Below are 20,634 nucleotides of genomic sequence, written 5' to 3'. Positions count from 1 at the left end.
GGGCTCAATAACACTGAATGTTACTGAAGCATTGATGAGGATGACACTGAGGAAAAATGCCTAGTGGATTTAATAATATGGAAGTCAAGGGCAAATTTAGGAAGGATTTTCATGTGGGGATAGGGTAAAAACAAATTTAGGGGAAGTTAAATGATCAATGGGAAGAAAGAAAATGAACAAACACTGGTAGACCATTTTTATAAGAAGTTTTGCCACTCCTTTTCTTTGTAAATTACATGGCATAATCTCTAGTATGTCCAGAGAGCATTAAGACATAGCACTATTAGGAAAAGCTAATAAATGTCATGCTAAATGCATGACATTAGGAGAAGCAAAAGGGCAAGTGAGTGAAGAAAAGAGCAATCAACTAATTAATTGGGGGCTTCCTTACATTTTTATATAATACAGTCACGCATCGCTTAACGATGGAAATATGTTCTGAGAAATGCATCATTAGGCGAGTGTCGTGAAAACATCATAGAGTGTACTTGCACAGACCTACATGTTATAACCTACTCCGCCCCTAGGCTAAAACCTGTATAGGCATGTGACTGTACTGAATACTGCAGGCAACTGTAACACAATGGTTATTTGTGTATCTAAACATAGAAAAGGTCCAGAAAAAATCTGATATAAAAGATAAGAGGGCCACGGTGGCTCACGCCTGTAATCCCAGCACTTTGGGAGGCCAAGGCGGGTGAATCACCTGAGGTCAGGAGTTCGAGACCAGCCTGACCAACATGGTGAAACTCCATCTCTACTAAAAATACAAAAATTAGCCAGGCATGGTGACACACACCTGTAATCCCAGCTACTCAGGAGGCTTAGGCAGGAGAATCACTTTAACCCAGGAGGCAGAGGTTGTAGTGAGCCAAGATCACACCACTGTACTACAGCCTGGGCAACACAGCAAGACTCCTTCTCAAAAAAAAAAAAAATGTAAGAGATGGTACAGGGCAGCTCCATTGTAATCTTACGGAACCACCATCATTTCTGCAATCTTGCTCAAAATGTCATTATGAGATATATGACTATAACTTAGATTTTTATAAGGTATATGCTTTCATTGTTTAATAATGGCAAACACAAAAAGTATTAAGAATAAAATAAGTGCTTATCAGAACCAACTGCATAATTTATGGAGTCCAGTGGAAAATGAAAATATGGAATCCTTTGCTGAAAAATCATTAAGAATTCCAAGACAGCAACAGTAGAGCATCAGGCTAAGTCCAAGACTCTTCTATGGCACAGGTCACATGCCAAGGAAGCTTGTCCTGCTTATTATACCCCAACCCAGAGGCAACCACTACTAATATCTTGGCATAATCAATTCCTTTAATCTCCTTTCTATGGGTAATTTTTACTATAAGGCTGAGATACTATAACTAAAATTTCATAGGCAGCTTTTTATACTTGATGTTATTGTATTTGCATTTCCCACGGCACTAAAAAAACTCTTTAGCCACCAATTTTCATGGCTATACAATATTCCATATATAAATTAATTGGGACATTTTGTTTTTTTATAATTTCCCATTAATAAATATGATGAAAAAATCTTTGTGAACAGATCTTTGAATGTCTGGTTATCTTCTTAAGTTAAATTTTGACAAATAGAATTTACTATTAATACATCAAGTATTTTAATATTTGAAGGCTTTGGATACTAGTTTCATGTTTGCTTTCAAGAAAGATTATGTCAGATTATAATCTTACCTAAAATACTCTATCTGGCATTGAATATTATGCCAATTTTAAAAGCAAGAATTACGCATTCATAAAAGACCAGTGTCTCACACAAGGACCTTAACGTGTCTGAGCAACAACATGGCAGGATGTTAGTAACAGATCACGTTTACAGAGGACTTGTTTGTCCCTGGCAATATTTTAGCATTTTACAAATAATTCTTACAACAGATCTATTATTATCCAAATTTACAGATAAGAAAACTGAGGCAGGACTATAAACTGTGTACTGCAATTCCAGGATGCCATTCATATAGACTATTATCTGAACTGAGGCTCTTGGAGTTAGACAATGAAGTGACGGTAAACTAAGGCCAGAGCTTAAGTAACCTGGCCAGTTTCCACATCTAGTAAGTGCAGTGATTACTCTGAACTCATGGTCACTGAGCTCAGCTGCTGTCTCAGTACTACTCTTTCCCTGATCAATTAATTTCCTACTCTCTGTAATCAAGACTTCAAACCATCTCCACCTTTGCCAAACCTCCCTCTGCCACTCACCCTTTCTCCTTTCATGCCTACAACTCGGCTCACCCATTTCTCCCTTTATTCTCTGCAGAACTCCTTGTCTTGTAATTTTCCAGGAAAAGAGATGTCATCAGTCAGTAATTTGCTCCTCTTCCCACTGCAGACAAAGCTGCCTGCACATACCCCATTGCTGTCGGTGACAAGGAAAGGGTGGTCCTTCTTCCGTCTGAAATAAACCTGCCTCCCGTGCAGTGAATTTCATCCCTTTCATTACTCACCATCCCTTTCTCCTTAATCTTTCTGTGTATCTCACTTTGATTCAAAGTTCCTTCTATCCTTCTAAAATTAAAGCAAACAAGCTCCTCTTCTCCTGCAGTGATGTGGACTCTCCTCTCTCTGACAGCAAGACTTCCTGGAGGAACGGTCTGCAGGTGCTTTGCCCATCTCCTCTCTTCCGCTTACTCTTTAACTTCCTCAGCACTGGATGAAAATCTCTTCCTAAGTTTGCCCTTGGCCTCCATATTGATATATTCAGAAGGCATGTATCTCCAGGAGTCACCTTCACTGACTTTCCAGTAGCATTCAACGCAACTGAACTTTCAATGTTCAATCCTTTTTTAAAAAGTGGTTTACCCTCATTTTCATGATAACCCTCTCCTGGTTTCTCTTCTACTTCTTTGGATTTTCATTTTTAGTCAACTTTGTTGGTTGATCTTCTTCCACTGCCCAAATCTTAATCCTAAACCTTTTAACTTTGTCCCCTTGCCCTTTCTCTCCTCCCTCCTTTCCTCCCCCCTCCTTTCCTCCTCCTTCATCAGGTGAGTTCATCTGCTCCAAGGCTTTGATTCCAAAAGCCAAACTCCAGTGGTCACCTCCTACCCAAGTGCTCTGTTTTGAAGTGTATACCCCTCCACCCAGCTTCCTCACAGACATCTCCCTCTGAATTTCTCATAACCAGCTTACACTGGACAGGCCCCAGACAGAGCTTGCAACTTTCCCCTTCAAGCTATGCTTCCTTTAGTCCTCACTTTCTCCATTTTCATCTCCAGCACTGGGCACAGTATCTTAGATTCCAATAAATGTTGTTTAATGAATGAGCGAGTGCACCTAACACTGCATGTTTATTGTTGATGCTGCTCGATCAGCATTTTTTGTCACCCATACTATATTCAAAGCAAACTGTAATGATTCTTGATGTGTGCTGTCTGATTTTGTAATCTCCTTCGCAATACATCCAAAAGCCAATTTTGCTAAATGTTGCAGTTTTTTTGTTGATATGGCCAGAAAGCCAGAGAACAGCTAGGTGAACTTTGTAATTTATAACCAATTCCCTTTTGAGTCATGAAGCTTAGCTTTTGCCAGATTTTTTTTTTTTGCTTATTCTTGGAAGAACAAAGTGAACTGATTTAAGATTTTCTTCCTGTGGCCAGGCATGCTGGCTCACGCTTGTAATCCCAGTGCTTTGGGAGGCCAGTGGGGGAGGATTGCTTGAGGCTAAGAGTTCAAGACCAGCCTGGGCAACATATCAAGACCCCCATCTCTCCAAAAATTTTTTTTAAATAGCCAGGTATAGTGACATGCACCTGCAGTCCCAGCTACTCAGAAGATTGAGGCGGGAGGATTGCTTGAGCCCTGGAGGTCAAGGCTGCAGTGAACTATGATCATGTCACTGCACTCCAACCTCGGCAACAGAGCAAGACTTTGTCACTAAGAAAAAAAAAAAAAAGATTTTATTCCTTTGTGTTTTTCCATATTAGAGAAGCAGCTTAAAGCTGGACTAGCACCATAGGAGAAAAGGTTCCCTTAATCCACTACTGGGTCAATAGTTACGGAAAAATACAAGAAATGACTATGATATGGGTTGTAAAATACCACTTATGCTACTTTTAACTCATTATAAACACTGGGAGCACAAAAACATGCAACAGAGAATACAAACCAGAAAATAATTTATTTCCACCAGCCAGTTAGAGTGGATGTAAATGACCTCGAGCACACAGACGGTATTAAAGTGTAGTGAAACAAATAAAAAGTTATGAATTTGGAGTATTTATAAGCTTTGTTTTAATATAATGTATTTAAGTTTATATAATTTAATTTTTAGTAGTGGCCAGATTTAACAATGACTCACAAAATTCCTGAATATTTAACAGTTGGGATGAGCCAGCTTCAGCACACCACTGGAGAGCACCCATAGGGCGAACTGGTAAATTCTGTTCCTTTCAACGAATGTGTACCGATTATAACAAAGTATCATGGGCCTTAATTTAAGCAAGCCTAGGTTCAGCTCCTTGGTCTCCTACCAGCCACTGACATAGAGCAAGATATTTGACCTCTCTGAACCTGAGTTTTCTCACCTCAAAAATTAGGAATCAATCTTTACAGGATTATTTTGAGGATTAAATGAGATAAAGTATGTCAAAAGCTAGGAACGTAGTGGTTCTTACAGCTTTTTCAGTCTTCCTCGGGGAGGATTTATAAACTCATTATTCTCGATTATTTTAATTGCTTACTCTTTTTCCCCAGGAAGGTCTGCAAACCCTACAAGACAAATAAGACTCCTATCTTTCTGTTTTCTTGCTAGTTACAAGCTGTTTCTTTATCTGTGCTGTTATGATATAAGGAAAAAGTGAAAATCTACTGAACTAAGATGATGGAGAGAAGTCATAGACAAATAACAGTAGAGGATTCCTTGTGATATCAGGCAGAATCAGTGTTGGAAAAGCACTGAGATTTAAAGAGGGCTTGATAACTCTTGTTTTGGTGTTGGCAGAAAATTTTTCTTATGGCTTTATGAAAATATCTTATTTTGAAAAATAACAATCAACTGTGCCTTTATGGTTGAATGTTACAATTACAAAAGCATAATTATTCCTTATTTTGCTATATTTCCTAACATCAGAAATAGATGGATTGTTTTTTAAAGAAAAAGAATCAGATTCAATTTAGTCTCACTACTCACTCCTTTCTTTTCTTAAAAGCCAATTTAGTATATAGGTGAATCTTAATGTTTTTACAAATATAGTGATTATTTTGTAGAAAATAAGATCTCATGAAATAAATCTCTTTTGACTTGACAAGATGATATTGTATCCCTTCATTTGTTTCCACAAAAATTATTCATTTAAAAGATGAGCCCCAGTTAAGGATTTTCTTTTTGTTTTAGTTAAGAGCTGAAAAATCAAGAGAATGTGCCTGTGAAATGCACACAAAGTTGCTTCTATATGTGATATAATACTTAGGAGACCTGAGCTTGATTATATACTAATGTACTATGCTATTGATTGATTAGTCAGGGCAATGAATTATTATACTTGAATTGCTGTTTGCAAGGCTTTTTAACTATCTCAGAAAACAAACTAACGGTTTGAGAAAAAGCTTTAACAATAAATGGGTGCCAAAAGGACATAATTCACCATCTAAGCAGTTTGGTTTGGAGAAAAAAATATATTAACTTCATCTAGTCCTTGGGGCTTTGTGGCAATAAATATTGATTTGATATGAAAAATAGCTATCTACTGTAGTTAATAGTGTTAAGGATACTTTACCTGTTAAAAAGAGGGAAAACGCAACAAAATATGAGCTCCAGGCTTATGTTGGTGAGCAGATCCATTGTATGTTAATAGTTTTATTTATAGGCCAGGCGCGGTGGCTCACGCTTGTAATCCCAGCACTTTGGGAGGCCGAGGCGGGCGGATCACGAGGTCAGGAGATCGAGACCACGGTGAAACCCCGTCCCTACTGAAAATACAAAAAAATTAGCCGGGCGTGGTGGCGGGCGCCTGTAGTCCCAGCTACTCGGAGAGGCTGAGACAGGAGAATGGCGTGAACCCGGGAGGCGGAGCTTGCAGTGAGCCGAGATTGCGCCACTGCACTCCAGCCTGGGCGACAGAGCGAGACTCCGTCTCAAAAAAAAAAAAAAAAAAAAAAAAAAAAATAGTTTTATTTATAAAACACCACTGTCTATAGATTTTTTTTAAAGCAGGAATAAAGTTGCTGAGAAAGCATTTCACACATGTTCCCATCGGTTTTCTTTTCACCCCCGATACTGGTTGTTTCGTAACACTGAGAAAAAAGTGAAGGATTCTAGCAATGTTGGTTTTCTTTTTTCTTTTTTTTTTGGATTGGTTTGGTTTTGTTTTGTTCATATTTTTTTTTAAAGCACATACCTGCACCCCTTCAAAGACGTTACCCTTTTTAGAACCTACAACTTTCTCCCCACAGTGCCTCATTACCGAGCCCCATTTTCGGTGGACAGCAATTTGTCTGTGGTGTGTGTGAACTGGAGTGGCACCTTCCTCCTGAATGGCCAACTGAAGGAGTATGTGTTAACCGATGGAGGGCGACGCGTGTACAGCGGCTTCGACACCACCCTCTACATACCGAGAACGGCGGACAAAAGTTAGTTTCTGACTCCTGTTTCTCAATGTGGAAGGCGCTCTGTTCCCCAGCTTTACAGGGCGTTAAATCCAAAAGCTGACGAGCAGATGCTCACCATTAAAATGTCTTGGTTTAAGTGCCCACTTCTTGTGGAAAAGTTACTGCTCAGGATAAATAAGGTTTTCTTTCCTTCCCATTTGCAGCTTGACAGCACTGCAGTTATAATGCAGTTCAAGGGAACAGTGCTGCCTCCACAGGACTGGAGGGTCCCCAGGAAGGGATAAGACCCAAGGGCCAGTTGGGGTCACAAAAGAAATAGCACCCATACATAGTCAATGACTACCCTAAAATAATACACTTCTAGCGACTTCATAGATTTTCTTGCTGTATCTCCAGTCTCCAAACAGAGCCCTATCAGGAAATAACTATCTCCAACTCATGAGGACCTGAATAAGGGGTTTCCTTAACCTTCCTTGATATCAGGCCCTGAAAGAACAATCTTGTCCCTCTAAAATGGAGTTCCTTCTTCCTGTTTACTTATACGTCCCTTTTCTCCTTGCCTTGTTTTTAAATTGAAATGAGAAAATGCTTTACAAGGCGCTAAGTATTTTATAGTGATCATCACGCTCACAGGACCAATGCTCACTATACAATGAATTGATTAATGAGTATTTTATTTTGGCTGTAAGGTAGAGGTAAACAGTGAGCTCCAGCATTGCACGTATAGTAATAGAAACTTAATAAAATTTTTACGAAGATTCAGCTACGCATGTTCATTGTTACAGTTCATGGTCACCTGGGCAGCTTGTTGGGAAGGGAAGGCGGCCTGATGATTGGGAGACACAGGGTCTACCTGGCCAGGCCTCTAACTATCTGTGTGACCTTGCAAGGGTCACTTCCCTAAGGTTCCTGGCCATTGGAAGAGCAATTTAGACCATGTGATTTCTAGGATCCCTTTGGAGCTCTCCTGTTCAGTAAGAAACTCAAGGTCATTTAGTGGAAAGTACACCTGTAAATTTTAAAGGAAGGGTTTAAACCATGTGCAGAAAAAGATGCGCTTTGTGTATTATCCTTTACTCCTCTGATGTTCTTTTCCTTTGCTGTATAAGCTCTAATTTTCCTTAGTTCTATTACTTATGGATAGGCTATTATTACATTAATGATAGCTGTTTTTCTTAAGCATTTTAAAATTAGAAATAATTTTGAATATTATATAAAACGTCATAACTTGCTCTGGAATCCTATTTTTCATGCTGTGATGCATTGCTCTTTTAAAAGCATGTGCCCTGTTTGTAGATGTTGAATGAACAAGTCATTTGCCAGTTCTTCCTTTTGTCTAGCCTTCTTTTTCCAGGTCATCTGCACGACTGATGAAGGAAGTGTTAAGACGCCATTGATCCAATATGATACCTCTACTGGACTTGGTAAACAACTCATATTATACTTGGCGTAGCACCTATTCATTTTCCTCAAGAAACACACATATGTTTGTTTATTCATACTTGGGGTCCTAATGTATTAGCATAGACTATACAGAAGAAATTGTGCCAAGTGTTGTCAGAGTTTTTTGTTGTTGTTGTTGTTGTTGTTTTTTGAGACGGAATCTTGCTCTGTCACCCAGGCTGGAGTGCAGTGGTGTGATCTTGGCTCAGTGAAACCTCCACCTCCTGGGTTCAAGTGATTCTCCTGCCTCAGCCTCCCGAGTAGCTGGGATTACAGGCACGGGCCACCACACCCCGCTAATTTTTTGTATTTTTAGTAGAGACAGAGTTTCACCTTGTTAGCCAGGCTGGTCTGGATCTCCTGACCTCGTGATCCACCTGCCTTGGCCTCCCAAAGTGCTGGGATTACAGGCGTGAGCCACCGCGCTTGGCCAGAAATTTTTTAAAAAGTCCTCATGGAACTTATATTAGGCAAGGAGTTACAATATACTCTTTTTTTCTTTTTTTTTGAAACAGAGTCTTACTCTGTTGCCCAGGCTGGAGCGCAGTGGTGCAATCTGTGCTCACTGCAGCCTCTAGCTCCAGGTTCAAGCAATTCTCCTGCCTCAGCCTCCTGAGTAGCTGGGACTACAAGTGTATGCCACCACGCCTGGCTGATTTTTGTATTTACAGTAGAGATGGGGTTTCACTTTGTTGGCCAGGGAGGTCTCGAACTCCTGACCACAAGTGATCCACCCACCTTGGCCTCCCAAAGTGTTGGAATTACAGGCATGAGCCACCACACGTGGCCAGAATATACTCTTAAAATACCAAATATTGAATTGTAAATATGGAAAAGACCAGAGAGCTCAAACTAAATTTGTCTCCTAACCACGAACCCTGTCAATAAAGAATTGTATGACTTCACATACATAAGGGTGATTTACAGAGGAAGTTAGAGGAGAGATCAGAGGAAGAAAGAAAATATTCAGCCAATTCATGTTGATCATAACGTTAATATTCTGGATTCAAAGCCTAGAATAATAAATTTAGAAAGTGTCTTTTATCCTCCATAAAAGATTGTGATTGACTGTTGATATCAAGTAATTTAGCTCAAGGGGCACAATTTTAATTTTTAAGGAGCATCTTTTAAATTGAGTTTTACTCATAGTCTCTGAATCTAACATTTGTGATACTTTATAAAAGAAAATTAGAGAAATGCCAAATCTTTTCCATTAAAACAGATTCAGGATTGATATCCTATTTTAAATTCCAGTAATTAATGATGTATCAAATTTGCATGTATAGAGTTTTTTTTGAAAAATTTCAAAAAAGTGAAAAATTCAAAGTGTCCAAAATTTCTGAAACACAATTAAAAAAAATGTTTTTTTTAATTTTTTTGAGACAGAGTCTCATACACAATAAAACATATATATTATTGTCAAGGATAATTTCAATTTGTAAAAATAACGTATTATTCTATGTTTCCAAACTTTACATGTCTGGATGTCATATAAAATTTCCTACAACACTTAATTCCTCTCATATGGCTTATTTCATTTACTAGCAGTGGTAGGATAGAACAGATCTCATTTGGTATTCTGTTAGCACCTCCATTATTTCCCCAAGTGGACAAGTGGAGGTATAAGGGACACAGGAATTTATCCAGGAATGCTCTGCTAGCTTGTTACTGGGATGAGAACACCAACACAGATTTTCTATTGACTTCTGGCCTGGGACTTTTTCTTTGCAATGGTTTGCCAATTTAAGTATGCATAAGAATCACCTCAGTGTGCTTGTTTATTATAGTTTCCCAGGCCTCTGGCAGAGATTCAGACTCAAGGAGGCTCAGAATCTGTTCTTTAAATAAGTCCTGTCCAGTGATTCTGACACAGGGCTCAGGACCACGTGTTGAGTGATGCCGGAAAACCGAGGTTGCTCGCCTTCTAAGACCTGCCATTCTAGTTTCCTTGGTGAATGGGAAGTGTGTTGTTCCTGGAGGCAGGCCATCAACAGAGAGGGATTTACTCTGACACTGGCTGTGGTTTCAGTTTTGCTTTGGATCTGAGGCCCAGCCACCAGAGTTTCAACCCCTGACAGTGAACCTCCCATGTGATGCACAGGTAGAGTCCCTTAAGGTGAAGGGGTACTTCAAAAAGACAGAAGGGAAGGGATAAAGGGACACCATCCTGATCTCGAGGTCTTCATAAAAAGGAGAAATCCCCCGTTGGCTCATGAATACATATTGAGGTTTCCGTTGTGTCTGGAGGCCAGGCTCTGGGCAGAGCAGAGGGAAGGAACTCTGAGGACTGTGCAATGCTCTGGCAGATTCCAAGAGGTGCTGCCCAACTAATATCCATCGTCAGTTCTAATTTTTATGATGTAACTTTTAAAAACACTCCTGTTCCCTTGCCTGAAGGCAGCCTCCAAGCAGGAGACTGGCAGAGACCTCATTTTCCTCTGACTGTTCTAAGGGCTATTTCCCTTTTGAGGCTTCCCTCGGGCAGGCTGCCCTCCCTTCCCCTGCGTGCTGTGGAGCAAGGGGCCCACTGGGCCCATCAGATCAGTTTCTGGAGTTACAGCCAACAAGTTATTTTCTCTCTGTGCCACACACAGAGGAAACAACTCTTTTAATGTGCAACCTAGGCTGGTTTGTTTTTAATCAGACAACACACATTGGTTCCTAATTAGGGGAATTTCGACCTGCTGGAGCTTGATTGGAGTGTTGACTCAACCCTTTATTTTAGAGATGAGAAAAAAGGTCAGAGTCCAACATTTAATCACAGAGCTGATCGGCAGCAGAGTTAGGGTTGGCAAAGTAATATCCCTCCTCTTATGGAGTTCAAAGTTTAGTTTCAGTCACCGTCTGTTCCTGCCTTTAATAGTTTCACCCCAGTTCTGAACTTTTTTCCTTTAAGTCTTTCCCTGAGAGTGTGAGTGTGAAGTACCAGGCAGGCCCAGGAAGTTCTAGAGGTGCTGAAAAGGGGGAGATTTGTCCAGTGAGTGAGTAGGCTTTGCAGTTGTGTCTGTTTGTTCTTCTGACCTGGCTGTAGGTATTAGATTTAGATGAGCAGCTCTCTGGCTCACAGCTCCACACCAGCCTGTGCGGCCGCTGCATCAGATCCACAGGTTTCTGTGCTGGCCCCAGCAGTGGCTGGATGGGAGCAGATCTCTGGCCACCCCACCCCCACCCCTGCCGCACCCCTGCCGCACCCCTGCTTAGCTTGCCAAGCTGACAACATAATTTTCCTGCATGATTCTTGTTAGCCTCTCTCCTATCTTCCCCACAAGACTTAATAAACCTTCCTGGCTGGGCGCAGTGGCTCATGCCTGTAATCCCACCATGTTGGAAGGCCGAGGCAGGCGGATTACGAGGTCATGAGATTGAGACCATCCTGGCCAACATGGTGAAACCCCATCTCTACTAAAAATACAAAAATTAGTCGGGCATAGTGGTGCACACCTGTAATCTCAGCTACTTGGGAGGCTGAGGCAGGAGAATCACTTGAACCCAAGAGGCAGAGGTTGCAGTGAGCGGAGATCACACCACTGCACTCCAACCTAGGTGACAGAGCAAGACTCCATCTCAAAAAATAAATAAATAAATAAATAAATAAATAAATAAAAATCCTACCCACCCTGCATCCCTGTAAAGCTCTAAGCATAGGGCCTGGCACCAAGTACATTCTTGTTAAACGTGAGCTACTTTTATTAATACTAACCTTATGTGCAGAGACTCACATTAACTGAACTCTCAGTGTGTGAACGCCAAGCAAAGGTAAGTGGCTCCAGTGCTAAAAGATTTCTTTCCATAGGAAGCTTTCCCAGTGCATTTGGGTGATGGTTTGCAGAGCTTTGCTCTTTAACAGAGAGGCCATGTAAAGACAACATGGTAGCAAACACAAGCTGTTAATATCATAATGGAAAATGGAATCTGATGCTTCAAAATCCAGTTTGCATGAAGTATCGGGAATTGGACTGTTGCATGAAGCAAGGACACCTCAGATCTCCAAGCAGTGATTTTGTCTGTGACTCTGCAGCAATAATAGTAAGGGTCCCAGTCCCTCATGAGAACCCAAGCAAGGACTTTGCTCCCAAGACACACAGCTATGAAACAGGTGACCCTCAAGGTTACTTTGGTAACCCCTTTTAAAAATTGCTCCCCACACTCCCGTCTTTCCCAGGGATTTGTCAAGACAGTGGTGATTTCCAACCTGAGCAGCAGCGCCAGAAGTGTCAGCAAGGCCTCTCCAGGGCTGTAAGCATCTCGTTATAACCCAGCAACCCCCTGAACCATTACCCCAGGCTGCACACAAGTGCAAACAAGCACTAAGAGACAAACTGCTTTCAACTCCTCTCTAATTTACTATCAAATAGCAGGACCAGAGATGACAAAATTGCTTTCTGAAATAACATTTCCCCTTTCTTTCTCTGGGTTTTGCAGGCTTGGTCCTAACAACGCCTGGAGAAAAGAAGGGATCACGGAGCAAAAGCACAGAGTTCTACAGCGAGCTGTGGTTCATAGTGTTAATGGCGATGCTGGGCTTGATCTTGTTGGCCATTTTTCTGTCCCTGATACTACAAAGAAAAATCCACAAAGAGCCATATATCAGAGAAAGACCTCCCTTGGTACCTCTTCAGAAGAGGATGTCTCCATTGAATGTTTACCCACCGGGGGAAAACCATATGGTATGTCTGTAGAGGTGTGGTCCCATTTCCCTATCACTGGACTAGAATACTTGTTTTCCTTCTGAGAAAAATGTGTCATAGCCGTGGTAACAAGGAACTAGATGTAAGTTATGTTTCATTAAATGTGGGGACCAAGACAGGCTAACCCTAGAACAGCTTTCTCAACTTTGGCTGCACATTAGAATCACCTGGAAAGCTTTAAAAAATATCGCTGCCTGGACTTCATCTGAGAAATTCTCATATCCTTGGTCTTGAGTAGGGCCTGAAGATTGGTATTCTTTTTTATACTCCAAAACTGATTTTAATGTGTAACTAGGGATGAGTATTTCTGCCCTGTAATTGTAAGCCAGGGCCTGGTGGAGCCGAGTTGTATGTTGAGATTACCTGGGGAAATTATAGGTTGTATTATTGTGTAATTTGGTGGCAGAGAATGAACATTAAAAGGGGGAGATGGGGAGGAAGGGGCTACAGTGCTAGCGGTGCTCGGTCTGTCCTCTGGTCCTGACACCCTGTGCCACAGAGGATGGATGGCTCCTCTTAGCTCTAGACCACTCACTCCCAAAATAGGAGGTCCAGTAAAGGTCTAGTGGGAGAGGGCCCCGTCACTTGGTATTGCAGGACAGTCATTGCCCACAGCACTCATTGAAGGGTAAAAGGTGATTTAATTCCATGCTGCACTCTGGTGTGGGGCTATGTCTACCTGGAGGAGGAAAGGCTGTGTTTTCTAATCCTCACCAGGTACCCATCTGTTCACCAAAGCTGTGCGCCCGCAGGGCTACATATCCCTGAGGAGGTGCCTTTTTTCCAGTTTGCACTAAGGTTCTATATTAGCCAGTGGCTACCCTAGGCAGTACCAAAATTAAGCACAGAAGCCTGGTCAAGCTGCTTACACTTCAACATTTAAAAAAATAGCAGTGAGGGAACACAGCAGTGTTGTCTGCCTTCCAGATCTCTTCACTTTTCCAGCACTCAGCGATGAATGATGACTGGTTAAGCCCCAGCATAGCTGGATCAGACCTAAGTAGCAGGAGTGTTGGGAGCACAAAAGGGCAGTGGGCCCTCTGAGGTCCATGGTTTGTGGTTTTTGTGGGAAGTAGCAATGGGACAATGATGTGGTGGTGGAGGAGCAAAGAAGGCACTGCCCAACACCATCGGGGCCTTGGCTCTCTAGTCACATTTGTCCCACTCCTCTTCTCACTCATCCTCCTCGGAGCCTCCTTCCTCCCTGAACCCATCAGACAAGCTCTAACCACAGGGCCATTGCTGCTGCTGCTCCTTGGGTGGTTCACACTCTTGCTTCATTCACGTCTCTGCACAAATGTCACCTCCCATTCTATGTAAAATTTCCTAGCCCCTTAACCCACTTCTTTTCTTTTCTATAGCATTTATCACATAACACTAAATCAGATATGTTTGTCTGACTCCTGAAATAGAATGTAAGCTCCCAGGATCAACGATCTTGCAGGCCTCTTCCTGTTGTATGTGCCCCGGCACCCAGAACGGTGCCTGGCATATCATAGGCACTCCACGAATGTTTGTTGAATGAATGAATGTTGAGTGACCACTTCGAACCATGGGCTGTTTGCTCCCGTTCAGTGAATAGTCATTAGGAGATTCTCACTGAAGAGCAGATACTTCAACATTTTTCTTTGTTAAGGAATAACTTTCTTCGAGACCACGGTGAAACCCCGTCTCTACTAAAAATACAAAAAAAAATTAGCTGGGCATGGTGGCGGGCGCCTGTAGTCCCAGCTACTCAGAGAGGCTGAGGCAGGAGAATGGCGTGAACCCAGGAGGCGGAGCTTGCAGTGAGCCCAGATCGCGCCACTGCACTCCAGCCTGGGCGACAGAGCGAGACTCCGTCTCAAAAAAAAAAAAAAAAACAACAAAAACAAAACAAAACAACAAAACAACAAGAATAACTTTCTTTAAGAAGCCCATGTTCCTAGAAGTTGCACTGCTGCTAGAGGAAGGCAGTAGAAGAGAGAAGAAGGCAGGAGAGATCTGTTTAGCCTGGGAGATGAGCTAAATCGATCCTAGGGTCTATGGAGTGCTTGGAGTAGTGAAAGGGAAATTCCTAAGCACTGCTGGGCACATCTATATGTAATGTGAGGTGCAGTTACAGGAAAGCGTACCCACATACCAGCAATGTCCAGAACTCATTTCAGTGATACATTCTCCTGTCCTTTGACCCCGTCCCTACAGGCAGGCACCTCTGTGTCACAATCCTACATGAGGAGGAACACTGTCTTCCTTACTTGGTTAACTTAGTGACCAGAAGACACTTCCAACCTTCTTGTGGGGATGTTATGTTACTCTGGATATAACCCCATTGCTCAGGGTTTTAATGAGTCTTGTTAAGCTTCATTTTGTCAAAGTGAGGACCATGAACTATCTGCATCAGCATCACATAGGAGGAGCAGGACCTGAAGTTCTGAGGGAGAAACTCAATAATCTGCCATTTTAACCAGAACCTCAAGAAGTTTGGGCCGGGCACGGTGGCTCACACCTGTAATCCCAGCACTTTGGGAGGCTGAGGGGGGTGGATCACGAGGTCAGGAGATTGCGACCATCCTGACTAACACGGTGAAACCCCATCTCTACTAAAAATACAAAAAAATTAGCCAGGCGTGGTGGCGGGCGTCTGTAGTCCCAGCTACTCGGGAGGCTGAGGCAGGAGAATGGCGTGAACCCAGAAGGTGGAGCTTGCAGTGAACCGAGATCACGCCACTGCACTCCAGCCTGGACAACAGAGCGAGACTCTGTCTCAAAAAAAAAAAGAAGTCTGACAACAAAATTTGGGAACAGCTGAAAATGAAATAATAATGTAATACAAACCCTGTATGCAGTGTATACTGTTTGATAACCAGTAGAAACAGGTGGTGGGAGGGTGCTGGTTAGACCTTGCAGTCCTGACACCATACAGGCTAAGCCGCCTCTGGGGACAGACTTAGGCTTCAGCTGGGAAAAGCGGACAAAAGAATGTAAACACCTTGTTCCTGCACACCCTTTACCATCAGGGAAATGCACAGTGGCACCCAATTGATTTTTTCACTGAGTGGCCAAGACCAAGTCAGGTGTGAGGATGAGAAGGCATGGAGGGACTGGCTGGCTGCCAGGGGCTCTGGGCCCAGGGAACTGGCTCATCCTCAGCAGGGAGGCCTTTCGTTGCAGGCGGGTCTCAGCAGAAGTGAAATCTGGGATACACCAGGGCACCAGGTGGAATTCCCCTGAGCCTGTTGAATCATAATTTAATCCTATCCAGTTGACAGTGTGTACTTGCAAGTCTTCTTCTGTTGCTTTTTACAAATATTTTTAAACCAAACTGCTCTCACAAAGTTGGAGACCATGAGAGACATTGTCAAAAATTAGCCAAACTAAAGAGAGTACAATTTGTATTAGTAGAGCAAAATGAAGTCCTTGTTGGTGACTGTGGGCTCCTCATCTACTCAGGTGGGAAAGAATCCACTCAAGGGGAAGAATCCGAATAGGAACAACCCAGATTCACCTGCTCAGTTTTCCAGATTGACTGTCTCTTCACTTGAGTAGGTCAATGAGCTATGCCCCTACAACACACACACACACACACACACACACACACACACTTCTCCCCCTCATTTGACAAACTCTGGTTTCAGTGCTGCTATGACCCTCTTCCAAGCACCCCTGTCTTGTGAACAGGTAAGATACCCTTTGAACATCAGACCCAAACTGGCAAAAGGATTTTAGGCTATACTCTGAATGGAGTTCTAGAAATAGGCAGAGGTGCCAGGGAATGAGAGTGTCTTTTGTATTTCATCAACATTTTTCAAGGCCATACAGTATACAGTACAGCTAAGTTTAAGTTCAAGTTTTGCTTGTTATTTAATTACCGGTTTGAAGATCCTTTCATTCCCTGCAATACTAAACAAATACTGGCAGTGGTACTTACCTTAGACACTAATCAGTTAATTTCCACTCACCAAGGAGTTTTTTTTTAATTCGTTTGTTTGTTTTTGAGACAGAGTCTTCTTCTGTCATCCAGGCTGGAGTGCAGTGGCATGATCTCGGCTCACTGCAACCTCCACCTCCTGGGTTCAAGCAATTCTCCTGCCTCAGCCTCCTGAGTAGCTGGGACTACAGTGGCCTGCCACCATGCCTGGCTAATTTTTGTATTTTTAGTAGAGATGGGGTTTCACCATGTTGGCCAGGTTGGTCTCGAACTCCTAACCTCAAATGATCCACCTGCCTCGGCCTCCCGAATTGCTGGGATTACAGGCATGAGCCACCGCACCTGGCCTCACTACGAAGTTTTAGTTGCAAAACCCAACTTCCTCTCTCTCTCTCTCTCTCTCTACATATATATATACACACACACACACACACACACACACACATATATTCACATACATATATATGTATATTCACATATATATGTATATATATTCACATATATGTATATATACACATGCACATATATATACACACACACATATATATACACACACATATATACATATGCAGGTATGTATCATAGGATATATACATACATCAGAGCAGTATTAAATATGGGTATGATAATGCTGTCATGGAGAAATGCAAGGAATGTGTTTGAAACTGTTCCTAACATGGACTGATGCTGCCATTTGTTCTCAGTTTGACTCTGTGGCTGATATATCTGATGTGTCAAGCAATGTCACCCTAAAAAGTTACACCATGCACTTTGAGGTACCTCTGTGTGCTGCATGAATGCATGATCTTTTGCATGGTGTGTTGACCGCACAGTGAAAAGCAAGAACAGATCATCAATGACTTCCATATATCCATTCCTTGGAAAGCTGAACAACATGAGTGAAAACTCTATTAAAAAAAGAAAAGACTTGGGAGGCCGAGGCGGGCGGATCACAAGGTCAGGAGATCGAGACCATCCTGGCTAACACGGTGAAACCCCGTCTCTACTAAAAATACCAAAAATTAGCCAGGCCTGGTGGTGGGCGCCTGTAGTCCCAGCTACTCGGGAGGCTGAGGCAGGAGAATGGTGTGAACCCAGGAGGCGGAGCTTGCAGTGAGCCGAGATTGCGCCTCTGCACTCCAGCCTGGGCGAAAGAGCAAAACTTCATCTCAAAAAAAGAAAGAAAAAGAAAAAGAAAAGAAAAGAAAAAGCAAAAACATTTCATTGATTGGACCAGCTAAATCAGAGCCCTCAGATATTTAGAGCAACTAGATTTTATCTTAAGGCACATTCTAGGTCTAAATTATGTAGTGACTTTTTCTCTCTGATGTTAATGTTAATATCAGACCTGATGTAATTTGGAGGCTGGAACCCTATAAGAAAAGGAGGAATATGGAATGAGAAATGAGGGAGGGAGGAGTCAATTTCCCTACACAAATCCAGGACTTTTAAAGTGAAAGACAAACGGAGCTCACACAGTGGACCACCATGAAATAATATTGTTATCTTTGGCTGTTTTGGGGGAGGGGTGTTCTCAAGAGGGAGGCTCTGTGCTGACATGTATGAAGAAGATACCTTGTTCACCCACCATCCATCTGCCTTGCCCCACCACTTTGCAATGCAGCAAGCCCTTGCCCCACAGGGAACAATAGCCAGAGCACCAGTGCATGAGTTCTCTAGGTGCCAAAAACACTGGCCACCTAACTTGAGTATTAGCTCATCATCTCATCGTTCTTACCAAGAAACCCAGGGTCACCATGTTGTGGGTGCTCATAGCTGCTAAATTCTGTAGGTGACAGTTGTTCCCTTCATTGACAATGTGACAATTGTTAGGAGACAGTCATTCCCTTCACTGACAATGTGTGAGACACAATTCTCTGTCATATTTCAAACCCATATTCTTCACATGTGAATCACTCACAGCAACTTCCTTCTCAGGGGTTAGCCGATACCAAAATTCTCCGGTCTGGGACACCTGTGAGTATCCACAGCAACCGGAGTGCATGTGTCCTGCGCATCCCAAGTCAAAGCCAAACCAGCCTAACCTACTCCCAGGGTTCTCTTCACCGCAGCGTCAGCCAGCTCATGGACGTTCAAGACAAGAAAGTCTTGATGGACGACTCGCTGTGGGAAGCCATCATGGGCCACAACAGTGGACTGGTGAGTTGGTTTCCTCATACAGGGCCTTTGCTAAATATCCCAGAAAAAATATTGGTACAGAGCTGCCTGTACTTCACCGAATGCTGCCCCATGGCACTCGCCTCTGAGCACTTACCCAGTGAGGTAGTAACAACTGGTTTACTAATGTTACTTCAGTTGTTTGATAAGCAGGGTAGAAACTTTGTCTTGTTCTTCTGGTATACAATAGATGCTTAAAAATAAATGCTTATTGGCCAGTCATGGTGGCTCATGACTGTAATCCCAGCACTTGGGGAGGCCAAGGTGGGTGGATCACCCAAGGACAGGAGTTCGAGACAAGCCAGGCCAACATGGTGAAACCCTGTCTCTACTAAAAATACAAAAATTAGCCAAGTGTGGTGGTGGGCGCCTGTAATCCCAGCTACTGGGGGGCTGAGGCAGGAGAATTGCTTGAACCCGGGAGGTGGAGGTTGCAGTGAGCCAAGACCGTGCCATTGCACTCCAGCCTGGGTGACAGGGACTCCGTATTAAAAATAAATAAATAAAGCAGCAGCAAACAGGTTATACTTCATATACTTGGAGCAGAAGGTGACAGGAAACATTGGAATGGGCCTAAAACAAGGCATAAAATACAAGCACTTGTTTTACTAAAACAAAAAGGTACTTTTTTTGTTTTGCCTTTTCCTATTGGTGTATGGGTAGATGCAAAAAGAATATTTTGTATCAACAGGTGAACATGGTTGCTTTCCAAAACCTTAGGAAATGATGACAAATGAGGGTGTTACTATTTATAAGCTTCATCTTTCACAATTTCAGGCCAGTGGGTACAAATCATTGGTTCTTTGAAAGGTAACCTCTTCGTGATATAATATTTATTATCAGTCTCTGAGTGGCTGCAATAACAAAAATCCTAGAATTTTTGCCAACCATCAAATTTCATTGTGCTAACTTCCTGGATGCCCGCTGCAGTACCTACCATTCCATTGGGCCTGTTAGAAAATAAACTGATAGGCCAGGCACAGTGGCTCATGCCTGTAATCCCAGCAATTAGGGAGGCCGAGGTGGGCAGATCACGAGGTCAGGAGTTAGATAGAGACCAGCCTGACCAACATGGTGAAACCTCATCTCCACCAAAAATACAAAAATTGGCTGGGCCTGGTGGTGCGCACCTGTAATCCCAGCTACTCAGGAGGCTGAGGCAGGAGAATTGCTTGAACCTGGGAGGCGGAAGTTGCAGTGAGCTGAGATAGCGCCACTGCATTCCAGCCTGGGTGACAGAGCAAGACTCTGAAAAAAGAAAAAAAAGGAAGGAGGGAAGGAAGGAAGGAAGGAAAGAAAGAAGGAAGGGGAAGGGGAGGGGAGGGAAGGGAAGGGAAGGGAAGGGAAGGGAAGGGAAGGGAAGGGAAGGGAAGGGAAGGGAAGGGAAGGGAAGGGAAAGAAAAGAAAAGAAAAGAAACAGATAACCAGCTAGGAAGTTAGCTCCTGTGTTTACTCCTCTGGGGTAAAATTATTCACCTCCGTTTCTTTCAATCATCTGCTTCTGTTTTTGGATTTGCTCTCATCTTTCTCCTCCAAGTTCTCACTTTTCCTTCACTGAAAAGTTGATGACTTCCATGAAGCCTTTCTTGACTAATAGCAAATAATAAAGGGAGTTCCTTGGATCCAGGTTCCCTAACACTATATAAAAAAATGTACAGTCCGTCTGGCCTGTTCAGAATGATTGTATAATATATACATATATATAATATGCATTTTAAAATCACAGGCTGTTTGATGTTGTAACCTCAACTACATGATTCCATTTCAGATCTAAAGCTTCTAAAAGGCAAGGATAATTATATTCGGTTGAAATAATGAATTGCT

The 20,634-nt window shown here is 42.6% G+C and overlaps 1 protein-coding gene and 1 non-coding gene across 2 annotated transcripts in view; both read left to right on the top strand.

The window, feature by feature from the left end:
- Positions 1-20,634, top strand: part of USH2A (usherin) — an 801,829-nt gene that overhangs the window by 778,224 nt on the left and 2,971 nt on the right. The window contains exons 69-72 of the mRNA XM_055233796.2: positions 6,436-6,612; positions 7,932-8,015; positions 12,457-12,701; positions 18,571-18,792. Coding sequence (XP_055089771.1) covers positions 6,436-6,612; positions 7,932-8,015; positions 12,457-12,701; positions 18,571-18,792 — 728 coding nt within the window. The remainder of the gene's footprint in view (positions 1-6,435; positions 6,613-7,931; positions 8,016-12,456; positions 12,702-18,570; positions 18,793-20,634) is intronic.
- LOC129459071 (small nucleolar RNA SNORD116) lies at positions 17,480-17,571 on the top strand. Its single transcript, XR_008649880.1, has one exon. It is a non-coding gene; the product is annotated as a small nucleolar RNA SNORD116 (small nucleolar RNA).

The sequence above is a fragment of the Symphalangus syndactylus genome, chromosome 19 (assembly GCF_028878055.3).
Source record: "Symphalangus syndactylus isolate Jambi chromosome 19, NHGRI_mSymSyn1-v2.1_pri, whole genome shotgun sequence".
NCBI classification, from domain to species: Eukaryota; Metazoa; Chordata; class Mammalia; order Primates; family Hylobatidae; genus Symphalangus; species Symphalangus syndactylus.
This window is presented reverse-complemented; position numbering and strand designations above follow the sequence as displayed.